The sequence below is a fragment of the Cydia amplana genome, chromosome 19, assembly GCF_948474715.1.
Source record: "Cydia amplana chromosome 19, ilCydAmpl1.1, whole genome shotgun sequence".
In the NCBI taxonomy this organism is placed as follows: Eukaryota; Metazoa; Arthropoda; class Insecta; order Lepidoptera; family Tortricidae; genus Cydia; species Cydia amplana.
This window is the reverse complement of record NC_086087.1, coordinates 11,351,491-11,364,804: the sequence shown is the minus strand read 5'-3', so window position 1 is coordinate 11,364,804 and position 13,314 is coordinate 11,351,491. Positions and strand designations below refer to the sequence as shown.

The window sequence follows — 13,314 nt, the reverse complement described above, 5'->3', positions numbered from 1 at the left end:
ATTCGTACCATAAAACCCTCATCGGCACCAGAAATGTCTTCACTACCAGAGCTGCCGTTTTTACAAAGGGGGGTATTTGCGGCACTTTCCTCTTCTGGGTGAGTTGGAGATTGTTGTGGAGGCTCTACTTGTTCTTCTGTAGGGCTGATGCCTGGCAAGCCAAGTCGTTCTAACTCTTGAATACGTTTTTGAAGTTGACTGATTATTTCATCCCGTTTTCTCACCTCATTTTCTAGGCTATTAAATCTACAAATGAAACACAGAGTTTTATTGGTAATGAAGGCGAAGGAATTCAACATATGCTATGTAATAGACAAGAGTAATAGACAAAAATGTATGCAATAAACGCAATGTAAAATAAATAATAATAATAAATTATGTTGGTTTAATAAATATTTTTTTTATAGTAGTAGTAGTATTAAGTATAGGTAGGTACATTCAAAATGTTTGCTCACCTATCTTGAAATTTTCCTTGAACATCATGTAAGTGACCTTGAATAACTTGTTTTATGCCTAAAAGAACTTCACCGAAATACTCTTGTTCTTCTAGAGATCCTGAAATCGCAAATAAATCTTATTGGTTTTCGATATAAACATACAAACTACGGTTTGATGTAAATTTTGCAAAACTTAGAGCTAAAGCTCACCTCGCAATAACTTCCGTTGGTTGGCTACAGCGGAAATAAGAGTCAGCTTAGGTTTCTCTGAAGGTACTTTTATTTCTTCAGGTCTTAACGTTTTAAATCCATACATAGGATCAATATTTTGTTTAATTTCATAATCTGCTCTTATTGGTATATCTAAGTCCTGCGTGATGACAGTTTCAGTGGATGGAGGAGCTATCTGATTACTAGGGTCAATAGGCTCTGGAACTCCTTCTGCACTTATGTCTGCAGGAGGAACTTCAGGCATAATTTCATTGCGTACGTCTGGCATTTGGAATATTTCACATCTGGCATCAACCGGAAAGCTCGCAGGAGGTGAAGGCAAAGTGTGCCTGTGGAATGTAACACTTTTAGAAAACTTTGAATGTCTTGCTGCGTATCCCTCTAACGTTGGAGCTCGGATTAATTTTTTAAACTCATTGCTCCTTTCAGGACTTTCAGCAGGAGTGACATCTTCTGATAACTTCTTAAGAATGGATTTGAGTGTTCGCCTTTCTAGTGTCTCGTTAGATCCATGACTTCCAAGAGAATCGATTGATTTTCGTTTGTATTTTCTTTTATCCATAGTACTGCCTTCAGAATGACTTCGGGTTAGGGTATCACATAATAAGTCTTCCGAAGAACTAGTGCAGTCTAAGCTAGAACTGCGAAATTTAACTACTTTTTCTAATTCTGCTAATTTTTGCCTTTCGTTTAAAATTTTCAATTTCTTTACGAATGGTAACCCTCCATATTCTGGCGAGAGATCGTCTATTGATCTATATTTCTTAGCTTTTGGCAAAAGCATGCCTCCGGTAAAGTGAGTACTGTTAGAGTCACTTGGTTTTGCGACAATATTTTTCTTTGGAGAATATGTTAATAAATCTAAAGATTTTTCTTGGACGGGTTCCAAAGGGCCTGTTAAGCATATCTTAGGTTTATCTTGCTTAGCATTATCACTATCAACGTCAACATTATTATTGTCTATTCTAACAAGCTCCGCTGTAACTATAGGCACGCAAATATTTACAGCAGCCTCTGGCTTACACTCTTCTTTTACTTCCTGGCTCGCAATTTCGATTTCCTTCTTTTCCTCGTTTGATACACTTTGACTTTTTGACTCTCCTAGGATTGCGGCTTTTTTCAATTTCGACCACGGTTTTTTAGGTTTTGTCTCTTCTTTATGTTCACTTTGCTGGATAGGTGAAATTTCTGCTGATGTTTTTTCTTGTAATGGCATTTTATTTTTATCAATACTTGAATCCTTTGGCGAACTTCCTCCAGATTCTTTTGGGGAGCTTCCGCTTTGTAACATCTTTAGTTTATCTCTAAAAGTTGATCCTACTGCTTTAGCCGGTGACTTTATTTTACTGACAACTGAATGGGGGATTGAAATAAAGTTGCTTTCGGTTTTCGGGGTTGGCTCAACGACAGCTGCAGGTTTTTCACTGGCATCTTTCATGAGTGGTTGACAAACAGCCGTTCCGTCACCTTGGACTTGTAATATTTTATCTCTAAAGCTCACTTTAGGTTTTGATGTGCCATCACTAGATCCCGAGGAATTTTTGCGAGAATTTTTCGCAGTTGGACTGTGAAGTTTTCCTGGCGAACTAGACTCGGAACCTTTTCTTATGGGGCTTAATGTTTTTATAGTAGGGCTTAAAGGACTTTTTATGGAACTTGGACTAATGGTATCTGAACTTGATGCTTGATTGCTATTCATTGGGGTTAGCTGATTTTTTTCCCGTTCTTCCTTGGCTTTAAGTAGTAAAAGCCTCTGTAGGAGTGGTAATCCCGCACCAATGACTTCCGGTTCAATTTGGGGCCCCGAACTTGTTGATGGTGTCGGTTGAGGTTGAGGCGAAACAACAGACGATGTGGAATGCCGTTGTTTTGCAGCTTTTTCCTCACGATCCTGTGCAAAATCAAACATGAGTTTATCTATTACCTAGGAACGCAAACAAGCGTATAAATTTAAAACTCAGACCTGTTTTTCTTTCAGCAATTTTAATCTAGACAATAATGGTAGACCGGCTCCAATAGGTGATATGCATTTCTCTCCATTTTTACTGCCGGACGTCGTTTCTCCAGTATCCTTAAAGTGAATTTGTTATTTATTATATCACTATTATTGTCATCTATAACCTCTTAACAGTGAGTACTTACATCTTGATTTATATGCTGGGAGTCATCACTTTCAACTCTAGCCATTCTCTTGAGAGTTTTCCCATCCACAGATGATCTTTTTTCACCTGTCAATGCTTGAAGTTCCAGTGATTCGCCCGAACGTCGGCCTGCTCTAGACCTGCTACGAATAGCATTTCGGATACCCTGAAAATTTATTATTATGTTCATTAACATTTCATGCTGGTCATCATATTTCAATATTACGATAGCTTCCTTGAGCATGCTTAGTATGCAATAGCTCTTACAGGTACCTTAACATCACTGCGGAGTTTGTGCACTATTCTTTTTGACGTTTTGTCATCTCCGCCTTTATCAGGGCTGATTTCTCCTGTTTAAAAATAAATTGATATCAGTAATGCTGAGTTTTGTTATGAATTACTCTACTAAAGATAGCGGAAGCTGGAGCTGATTAGGTACTTAAATATTGAAAACTGTGTGTTATGATAGCCATTGCGATAGTTGATTCCTCTATGATATTACCTTTACCTTTGACCTTTTGCCTTGACATGCTTTTTACTTCTTGTAACCTCTTCCTTCCCAAAGTCTGCAAAATGTCTTGTGCCTCTGGATAGTCCTTCATCGCTGCCAGTACGTCTTCTCGAGACAGCGAGAATAACTCGGAGTATCCCACAGAACGCACGTCTGCAGTACGCCTATAGTTCACATGTAAAATTTTGTGAAAAGTCCCAAAAAATCTCATAAGCAGTCATTAATACAACAAATTTTATGAATAATATTGTTCTAACGACCATTCATTTTTTATATGTACCTACTTATGTGTAAGATACGAATCTTATAAGTTCATATTCCCATAAAACTTGTTATTTATTAAAACATTATAGCAGAGATTAATGACAAACACTCACTTATTAAGTCCATCTAGGTTCAAAATTCCGATTTCACCAAAAAAGTCTCCTGCCTTCATAGTTGTGAGGACCCGTCCTGTTTCTGATATAACCTCCAATATGCCATCGGCAATTATAAACATCTCTCGGGCAACCTCACCTGAAAAATAATGTTAATGTTATTCCTAAAAATTTAAATCCATAAAAATACCTAATGCTCATTCCGTAACACGCTTACCTTTCCTACAGATCGAGTCCCCCGGGGTGAAAATGTAGGCTTTCATCTTTAATACGAGGTCGTGCAGGAATTCTGGTTGGCACTCTTGAAAAATTGTAACCTGTAAATTTTCATTCATTATTTTGGATCAAAAAATCATTAAAGCAACCGTTATTGAATGTTAAAATTCGCGGGTCGTGTTTGATAACAACAGTCCCTCGGTGAAAGCTCATTAAATTATTTATATTTGATCTTTATTGCATAAAAGCTTTCCTGAATTTTTTTTAAGCCATACAAGGACTTTATGCCATATGGCATTCTTTCTCTAAAACCAGTCAGCATAAGAGAACAGTAAAATTTTTTGTAGGTGGTTTATCTCACAAACTACCTTTTTAAGAACGCTCAAATTGACATGCAATGCGAGCTCCGTCTTGAGCTTGTCTGGCAGGAGCCCTAGGGCTGTGTTGATGTCACCACCACCCTGTATTCGGCCCCGCGACCAGGAGTAGTCGTACCACCGGAGCACCCGCCGCTTCATGCCTCCTGGAACCTGCACAGACAAAACGTATTTAATGGCACCATTCGCAATTTAAAAAAGCGGCAAAGTGCGAGTCGGACTCCTCCATGAAGGGTTCCGTAATTTAAGACGTAGGCTGTATTAAAAAAAACTACTTACTAGATCTCGTTCGAACCAATTTTCGGTGGAAGTTTGCATGATAATGTACATCATATATTTTTTTTAGTTTTATCATTCTTATTTTAGAAGTTACACGACACACACACACACACACACACGACGACTTTGGAAGTGTCTCTCGCGCAAACTATTCAGTTTAGAAAAAAATTATATTGGAAAGCTCAATATCATTTTTGAAGACCCATAGATGCCCCACACGTATGGGTTTGATGAACAAAAAATTTTGAGTTTCAGTGCTAAGTATGGGGAACCCCCAAAAATTTTTTTTTTCTATTTTTGTGTGAAAATCTTAATGCGGTTCACAGAATGCATCTACTTACCAAGTTTCAACAGTATAGTTCTTATAGTTTCGGAAAAAAGTGGCTGTGACATACGGACGGACAGACAGACATGACGAATCCATAAGGGTTCTGTTTTTTGCCATTTGGCTACGGAACCCTAAAAAACGCTTTAGCAGGTGCTAATTTCATAGTCTGCCATTCTCATGCTAATTTAACGGTAACTGCCTTTACGAAGACGCTTCATAATTGTATTGATCATACCTTAAAAAGCGGCCAAGTGCGAGTCGGACTCGCCCATGAAGGGTTCCGTATTTAGACGATTTATGACGTATAAAAAAAAACTACTTACTAGATCTCGTTCAAACCAATTTTCGGTGGAAGTTTACATGGTAATGTACATCATATATTTTGTTTAGTTTTATCATTCTCTTATTTTAGAAGTTACAGGGGGGGGGGGGGACACATTTTACCAATTTGGAAGTGTCTCTCGCGCAAACTATTCAGTTTAGAAAAAAATGATATTAGAAACCTCAATATCATTTTTGAAGACCTATCCATAGATACCCCACACGTATGGGTTTGATGAAAAAAAAAATTTTTGAGTTTCAGATCGAAGTATGGGGAACCCCAAAAATTTATTGTTTTTTTTCTATTTTTGTGTGAAAATCTTAATGCGGTTCACAGAATACATCTACTTACCAAGTTTCAACAGTATAGTTCTTATAGTTTCGGAGAAAAGTGGCTGTGACATACGGACGGACAGACAGACGGACAGACGGACAGACGGACAGACAGACAGACAGACAGACAGACAGACAGACATGACGAATCTATAAGGGTTCCGTTTTTTGCCATTTGGCTACGGAACCCTAAAAATGTATCTCTAACGATGAAGCCAACGATGTCGAAATCCAGGACGGATTATTAATGACGGAATTCACAAAAAAGTGTTTGCCAAATTGTTGCGTGGGTGCAAGGTGCAGATTTTCAGCCTGTCGGATTAGTGATTTCTTGATGAATTGATAGCTGCACTCTTAGTACAGTCAACTGTAAAAATATGGGTGCAAACAAATTACGTCCCATCTATGGGACATATTTTTGAGTACGATGAGTGCACCCATATTTTTTTACACTTGAATGTACCTAAACGACCACAGTTACATTATTATTCAATAGCTTAATATTTATTTTTAAAAAGAACGTCTCCTTTCCGTTCAGTTTCAGCGGCGAATGAGTGGTTAAACTGTAAATTACCTTATGGTGCCTCATGTAAGTCTTTGCGCCATCAAGCAGCCTTTCAAACTCCAGCCTGTTGGCATTCCTGTTTGTGATGACATTGCCCACTTGTCCGACAATGGTAGCGAAAATAAACACCCCGATCAAGTAGCTTACTATTGTAAACACGTATCTGAAAAAGATACGAAAAATATCATTACTTATATAGTGAAATGGATAAGCAAGATGAAGGAAGGTTTACTATTGATACTAAAATGCTTAATGAAATCAAAGACGCTTTTGAATGTAATTTTATTAGGTTATTAGATGCAAAAGGTCTATTTTTTTAAAGAATAACTAATAATATGAGCATGATGTTGATAAGAAAGTGTAAAAATGGAATAAAAAATAAAAAGAAGATTTCTACAAAAAGTTGTGATAAAAACGATAAAGTGCAAAGTTTTCGAACAGTTGCAAATATACAAAACACCCCAAAGCATATACAGATAGAAAACGATACGATTACAATATGGCGGTTACAAATAATGAAGGCTGTTCGAAAACTTTCAAAAACTTCGCGTCAATTTCGATATCGATGAGTAAAGGAAAAAGAACAAATAAAAAGACAATTTCATGAAAGAACTAGTCACATTTATCGCCGTTACCCAAAGTTTGTCGCCGTGAAGCGAACAGCCTCCAAATTTCTGCCGCCGCCATTTTAAGAGTATAATAAATACTTCACATGGGCTGTTTCCCTTCAAAATAATATCTTGGAGACCGAGCTTTGCTCGGAAAACATATAAAAACTCAAAAATGCGCGTTTTCCCAGAGATAAACCCTAGCTAGATCGATTTTTCGCCCCCGAAAACCCCCATATAGCAAATTTCATCGAAATCGTTAGAGCCGTTCCCGAGATCCCCGAAATATATATATACATATAAATAAATATGCAAGAATCGCTCGTTTAAAGGTATTAGATAGATAGATTGACAGCACAGCGCTATTTGTATTATTAATTCGTGGACTGGCGTCTATAATATTTTGTTGCAAATTAGGCATCATCTTCCACGCTGTTGACTAACTCTTCGTAAATCTTATTGAAAAGACAATAAGGTCCACCAATAGTTAGTTAAAAGTTTGGTTGTTAGCACTTAGGTACCTAATTAACGATAATAGTCGTGTCAAATGATCGGCACGTTACCGTGGGACACTTTCCTCAGAGAAATTGTTACCAAGATGAAAATATTATTAATTCATCACTCCCATATTTTGATTTCTACAAAGGTGTACCTACAAAGCTCATAGAGGTCGATGAGCCAAATGAACGTAAGGTTACCCATAACTTTATTTTTTACTTAGGTAAGCATATTGTGAAAGGACCAAGTGAAACGAGATTTATTCAATCTATATAAAGTACATTTTGAATCAGGATCAGGACCTTTTCCGCTAAGTAAATAATCGGATTGTCTACGGTGTCCTTTTGTGCACTGTACCCTTTTCCATTAACATTTGGTTATAATATATCTATATCAAAGTTTTGCAACTTCCTTGGTTTTTGCCGAATTCTTGACGTTTTCGAGACAGCCTACGGTTATTTTGAAAGAAACAGCCAAGTGTGAAATATTTTAATAGGATTATAAGACGTACACAATACCTAGATTATTATGTTATAACGCGGTGCGACTGGTCAGATCATGTGTATTATTTAGATAGAGATATACGTTATTCAATCTTATAATTAAATTTTATACAATACCTACCAAAAAGGAGAACGCAAAGATAAAGAATAATCTTAATTTTCTTTGAACGCAAGGAAACCTGTTTATAATTTAAATTCTGAAACATACAGCAGCGGCACAGCAACATATTTTTTATGAATAAAATTTTGTTTAATAATAAACAAAACAACAGCGCCGTATATTTTACAACAACTGATTGTGAGTCTTAGACAACGGGGGAGTAAAACAAATGAATGTAATTGAGCTGAAAATGGAACATTGCGGCCGGCTTCTCGGATGTCGACATTACCGATTGCCGGAATCTGTGGGTAATTAAAAATCTTGACGCTTAAGATAATGGGTAGTTCGATGTCTTCTGGGCATTCATTGTTTACGGAACCTCGATACGAAAGAAGAAGATGAATAAGCAAAGAACATAATTATGCTAAGTTAAACGGCGACTAAGCGACCACGACCTAGGCCAAATTTTTTATTTATAAGTTTCAATTTTAAGTGTTATTTTGTTTTGAAAATAAATAATGTTTTATTAAAAAAAAATATGCCAAGTTGTGTCGCAAATGTAGCTCAATATGTTGCACGCCACGGTAGGAGGAGATTCTTGTACATACGGTTTTAGGCAAATTTAACACGAAGATATCAAGGTTTAAAGATAGGTCACAAGAGGAAATATTACAATGAAAGAGTTGATCTGTTACTAAGTATCTAAATGAATTACGTTTTTTTGCCTCTTTTTTGTGTTTTAATTTCGTTTATAATATTTCGCAATTTTAAAAGTAGAATAATTTGATCTTTATAGGAACCCGTACAGAAAACAAGTATTCATTATTTTTTCATCAAAGTAATATGATAACATGGATACTATTATACGGAGAATGATGGACCCAAATTTCCCAAAACCCCTTTTCAGTTAATGAGGGTAATGGGTTCAGGTGTAAATAAATACTCCATGAAACTAATAATGTTTATATTGTTACAAAAATTGACTTAAGTAGAATAGGTAGGTACCTACAATATAGTATCTAAGTTACATGTTGAAGATACAATTATAAATCTAATTTTAATTTTAGTTATTAAATTGGTTACACTAATTTTGCGATATCTAGTTAATAAATACTACAAAAAGTACAACATAGCTTTACTCAAGGGACTGATAGTGAAAATTCAGTTTTCCCTAAAAAAATCTTGCAAAGAAAATCCGTAGTTAACATTTGTCTCTCATAACAATCTACTTACGGCTAAGCTATACGCCGCCGAATCACGCTGATCACAGCAAAATGGATCTAACAGCATAGGGTAGTTAGATCAAATCAAAGAACTACACTACGTTTTAGTTATGTGTTAAATTCACGTAGCCGTCCCGTCCGTTGCATTAAAGGCTCCTTTTGCCGTGCACGGCAGTATTTTCCGAGCCACGTCGTTACGGAAATTAAGGGTTTAATAAAATTTCTCCGAGGCGTTCGAAGCCTGCCCGGATATTGAAAGAAAGCTTGCGTACCTTACGTCACTACCAGTGGTTAATTAAGTCTTTTTATAAGTTTTAAAACGTTATTGATAGTGAGTTACCTACTTTATGACCAAGATAGACTGACTGATTTATATAAATATTTTTGATCTAATACCTAAGTAGCGGTAAAGTTAGGGCTGCCACTGAAATTTTAACGAGTTTGTTACGATTTTGTCTACATTCAAATGTTTTATTTCTTTTTCACATGATACCTATTTTAGTTTTGATTTTTAAAATTTGTTCATGCCTTATAAATAAAAGTAATGAACAAAGGGTATACTCAGTGAACGAAGGTATACCAGATAAAAGCAAAATCTTCTGGTAACAATATTTAACAATTATTTTAAGAGATTTTATGTCGAAAGGAAAAAGGTACGCATTCTTATAATATAAAATTCAAAAGCTAAAGAAATGCGTCCTTATTCAGCTAAATATTAAAAGCCTTACTCAGTGTTTATCAGGGCATTTCTAAGAAAAACCTTATGGGTATCGTCTTTAATCGTTGCTTTGCGTTATGTGAGCTTATCTTATATTCCCATAGCTCTTGAGTCAAACAGGACCGACGGATCAGAGTAATTATTGGTCTTAGTCTGTAACAACTATGTGGTAATCGAAGACCGATAATACGCAGGTTTGGATAAGTGTTCGACTCGCCTGGGCTAAGGAAGGGATTGGATTACCACCCCTGTGCTTTGAAATTTAATAGACTACGCGTTCCAATGTCGGTGTCTACGTAAGTATATTACTGACGGGATGGCATTTCCGCTAGTAATGCGAGAGAATGGCTGTTATAAATAACCATTATGAGGAAACCAATAATGTGGATATACAAATACATGTATAATAATACGAGTATGTATGAAATAAGTTAGACATCTATCGATATAATGTAATAGTGATGTTGATTATCGAAAAATGCCTAATTACGACAGCGTATCGTATCGATATATCGTATTGGATGTTTGAGCGGGTAAAATTGTGTACTTTTATTATATCGCGTGCCTTTCTTATACGATTATTGTATACCTTTCTAATTAGTATTAAGGTTATCACCTCTCCTCTGGATAGTAGGTAGGTACCTACACCTAAATTGCTCTACTCAAGATCTTGCGTAAGTTCGAGAGAGTTATAACATTATTTACCAAAACTGGCAGTGATTTAAACATGTAATATAAAATTACTATACTTTGAAATAGACAATGTACTCAAGAGCTAAGTACATCTAAGTGTAAGGCCTGAGTGGACGCTCATGTTGAGCGTGCAGCGGGGCGGGGCGTGCGGCGTGCATATTAAACGGTTAAGCGGCCTTAGTGCACGCTGTTCAAATCACTTGTGAGAGTTGTGAGCCCGACGCCACGCTGCACGCCCCGCCGAACGCTCCGCTTCGAGCGTCTACTCAGGCCTTACACTAAGCCATCCGTTCTGCGCTACGAAACCGAGTTTATAGACTTTATAGTCCCCCTAACCGTTCCCTCGGCGAGTTCGCGTCAAGGAAATCTTCTTCACGTTCGCTTTTCCTTATTATCTGGTAACAAGTTTCTACGCAGTTCTATATAACTGGCGAGATAGTAAACAACTTTATTGTGGTGAATTATTACAGAATATCGATCATCGACATAAATAAACACAATTACGAGCGATGGCGCTATACCTTTGGCCTATACTCATGTAGATGTCGCCACTTTTATGTTTTTAACAAATTTAACACATATCAGTGAATAGAATACGTATATTAAGGACTAAACCTACAAATAATTCGGGAAAAATCTTACTTATCGATCTAGACTCAGACACAGCATCATTTTTTTAGAATCCAGGACTAGCTATCATTTCCAAGGGATCCTAGAATCGGTCTAAAGCACTAACTTTGTAGCGGAAAATTGTGGAAGTGCTACTATAATTGTCTTTTCACTGTAATATAACGTTCATGGCGGCACTCCAACATTGTGTCGCTTGCAAAGTCGGTGTAGAAATTACTTGGTCTGATTCTATTTGCCGTAACAAGTACCTTAGGACAAATGTTGAGGTAGCAAATTTGAAAATCATCCTCACGTAAAAAGGCCGACCCTTATCAAAAACTATGAAATGTCCATTGTGGTTATATTTCACGGACATGCTATAGTTCGGACGGCCTTTGACCTTACAACGTTATTTATCGTCTTAAAATGAGGCTCTTCCTACATCCCTTCTTGATTTATTGTTAGCAGTTTTCTTAGAAGATTACAAAAAGATGTGTCAAGATTTGAGGAGGAAATTGCCGGTATAATTTGTTGTTCTCAGAAAGTGTTACCTATAATATTCGTTGGGACATTTCGTGAAAAATATATGAATTTAGCGTTCAATATAAGAAAAACAATAAAGAAAGAATTTTAATATATCTACGTGTTCATCAATTTTAGTCGACGTGACTTCTTATTTTCTATAGAATAGCCCATAAAAGGTTAAAATCAAATGTGTTTAATCTTTTCGAATGTATGTTTAATATTTGATATAAAATTGATATTAATTTCCAGCTAATCCCCAGCAGATTTGTTCTAAACGGTCGAGAACAATTATGCCAAATTACAAAGGCCTTTTGGCTTTTACACGCCACAACATCCAAGTAAAAAGGACCATTAATTTTATGCGATCGAGATTCAGGAAAACGATTTAATTTTGAACAAAACTGCCCGCAGGCTTAATTACATATTATATTTATCCGTTTAAATTACCTTAAAATCGACTTTATTGGTGTCCTGAAGAGACAATAGCGTTGGTTATTTATGTTTTCTCAATTTGCATTTAACGATGGAGTTTAGTTCCAATTAAAAATAAATAGATGCTGGTTTGATAATGACGTGTTTCAAATTGTGAGAATATTGAAGGGGAGTCTTAAATTACCTTTCACTTAAATTCCAGGTTTGGCGAAGCAAAGCAGAATTCTTGAAGAATCTTCACACGATAATCTACTTAGTCAAAACTAACGTCCTTATAAAAATGACGTCGGATGTGGATCAACAATGCTATCTAGTGATGTCGGTACATTCGCATCTCGTGTAAAAATATTTACAAGTGTAATAATTTGATATCTGCTACTAGAAAATTGCTAAGAAAACATAAGACGGCAAAAACTCATCTCATTTAAACAGTTTAAATACATGATAAATTTCCACCAGAAGCAGGTTTGCGTTTTTTGTGAGATAATTACAAATCTGATACATTTAAAAAAATACTACAGTTAAGGTTCTTGGTGGATAAAATTAATGGGTTCTTTAGTGGGTATTCTTTACATACATACATACATACATACATATAAACATACATACATATAATCACGCCTATTTCCCGGAGGGGTAGGCAGAGACCACGGATTTCCACTTGCTACGATCCTGACATACCTCTTTCGCTTCCGTTACTTTCATAATATTCCTCATACACGCTCGCCGGTTTAGGGTGCTCTTGACCTGGCCTTTCTTCAGGATTTCCCCGATCTGATCGAAGAAAGTCCGCCGAGGTCTGCCCCTTCCAACTCCCTCTTCTACTTCTCCCTTATACACTCTCTTTGTCAGCCTTCTTTCACTCATTCTTTCCATGTGTCCAAACCATCTCAACATACCTTTCTCAATTTTTGTCACTACATCTTCGTTCAGTCCACACTTTTCCCTTATCACACTGTTCCTAATTCTATCTTGTAATCTCACACCACACACACTTCTCAACGCTCTCATTTCCACTGCATTCACTTGGCTCTGATGCCTCTTCTGCCATACCCAACTTTCGCTACCATACATGAGTGTAGGCACCAACACCCCTCTATGCACAGCCAACCGTGCTTTTTGCGACACCTTTTGGCTGCTCATAAAAGCGTTAAGTGCCCCATTCACGCGATTTCCAGCATACACTCTCCTTTCAATGTCCTTATCATGCTTACCGTCCCTAGTGAACAAGGTTCCCAGATACACAAACTCTTTCACTTGTTGCACTCTTTCTTGACCAATCAAAATCT

At 36.7% G+C, this 13,314-nt stretch overlaps 2 protein-coding genes across 2 annotated transcripts in view; one reads left to right on the top strand and one right to left on the bottom strand.

Moving 5' to 3' along the window:
• Positions 1-13,314, bottom strand: part of LOC134656855 (uncharacterized) — a 494,896-nt gene that overhangs the window by 4,288 nt on the left and 477,294 nt on the right. Inside the window, exons 12-22 of the mRNA XM_063512379.1 lie at positions 6,126-6,279; positions 4,282-4,443; positions 3,915-4,014; positions 3,698-3,836; positions 3,312-3,484; positions 3,077-3,159; positions 2,811-2,975; positions 2,632-2,739; positions 648-2,559; positions 456-555; positions 9-246 (exon numbers count right to left, since the gene is read on the bottom strand). Coding sequence (XP_063368449.1) covers positions 9-246; positions 456-555; positions 648-2,559; positions 2,632-2,739; positions 2,811-2,975; positions 3,077-3,159; positions 3,312-3,484; positions 3,698-3,836; positions 3,915-4,014; positions 4,282-4,443; positions 6,126-6,279 — 3,334 coding nt within the window. The remainder of the gene's footprint in view (positions 1-8; positions 247-455; positions 556-647; positions 2,560-2,631; positions 2,740-2,810; positions 2,976-3,076; positions 3,160-3,311; positions 3,485-3,697; positions 3,837-3,914; positions 4,015-4,281; positions 4,444-6,125; positions 6,280-13,314) is intronic.
• Positions 1-13,314, top strand: part of LOC134656957 (protein D3-like) — a 385,106-nt gene that overhangs the window by 74,125 nt on the left and 297,667 nt on the right. The gene's annotated exons all lie outside the window — the stretch shown is intronic.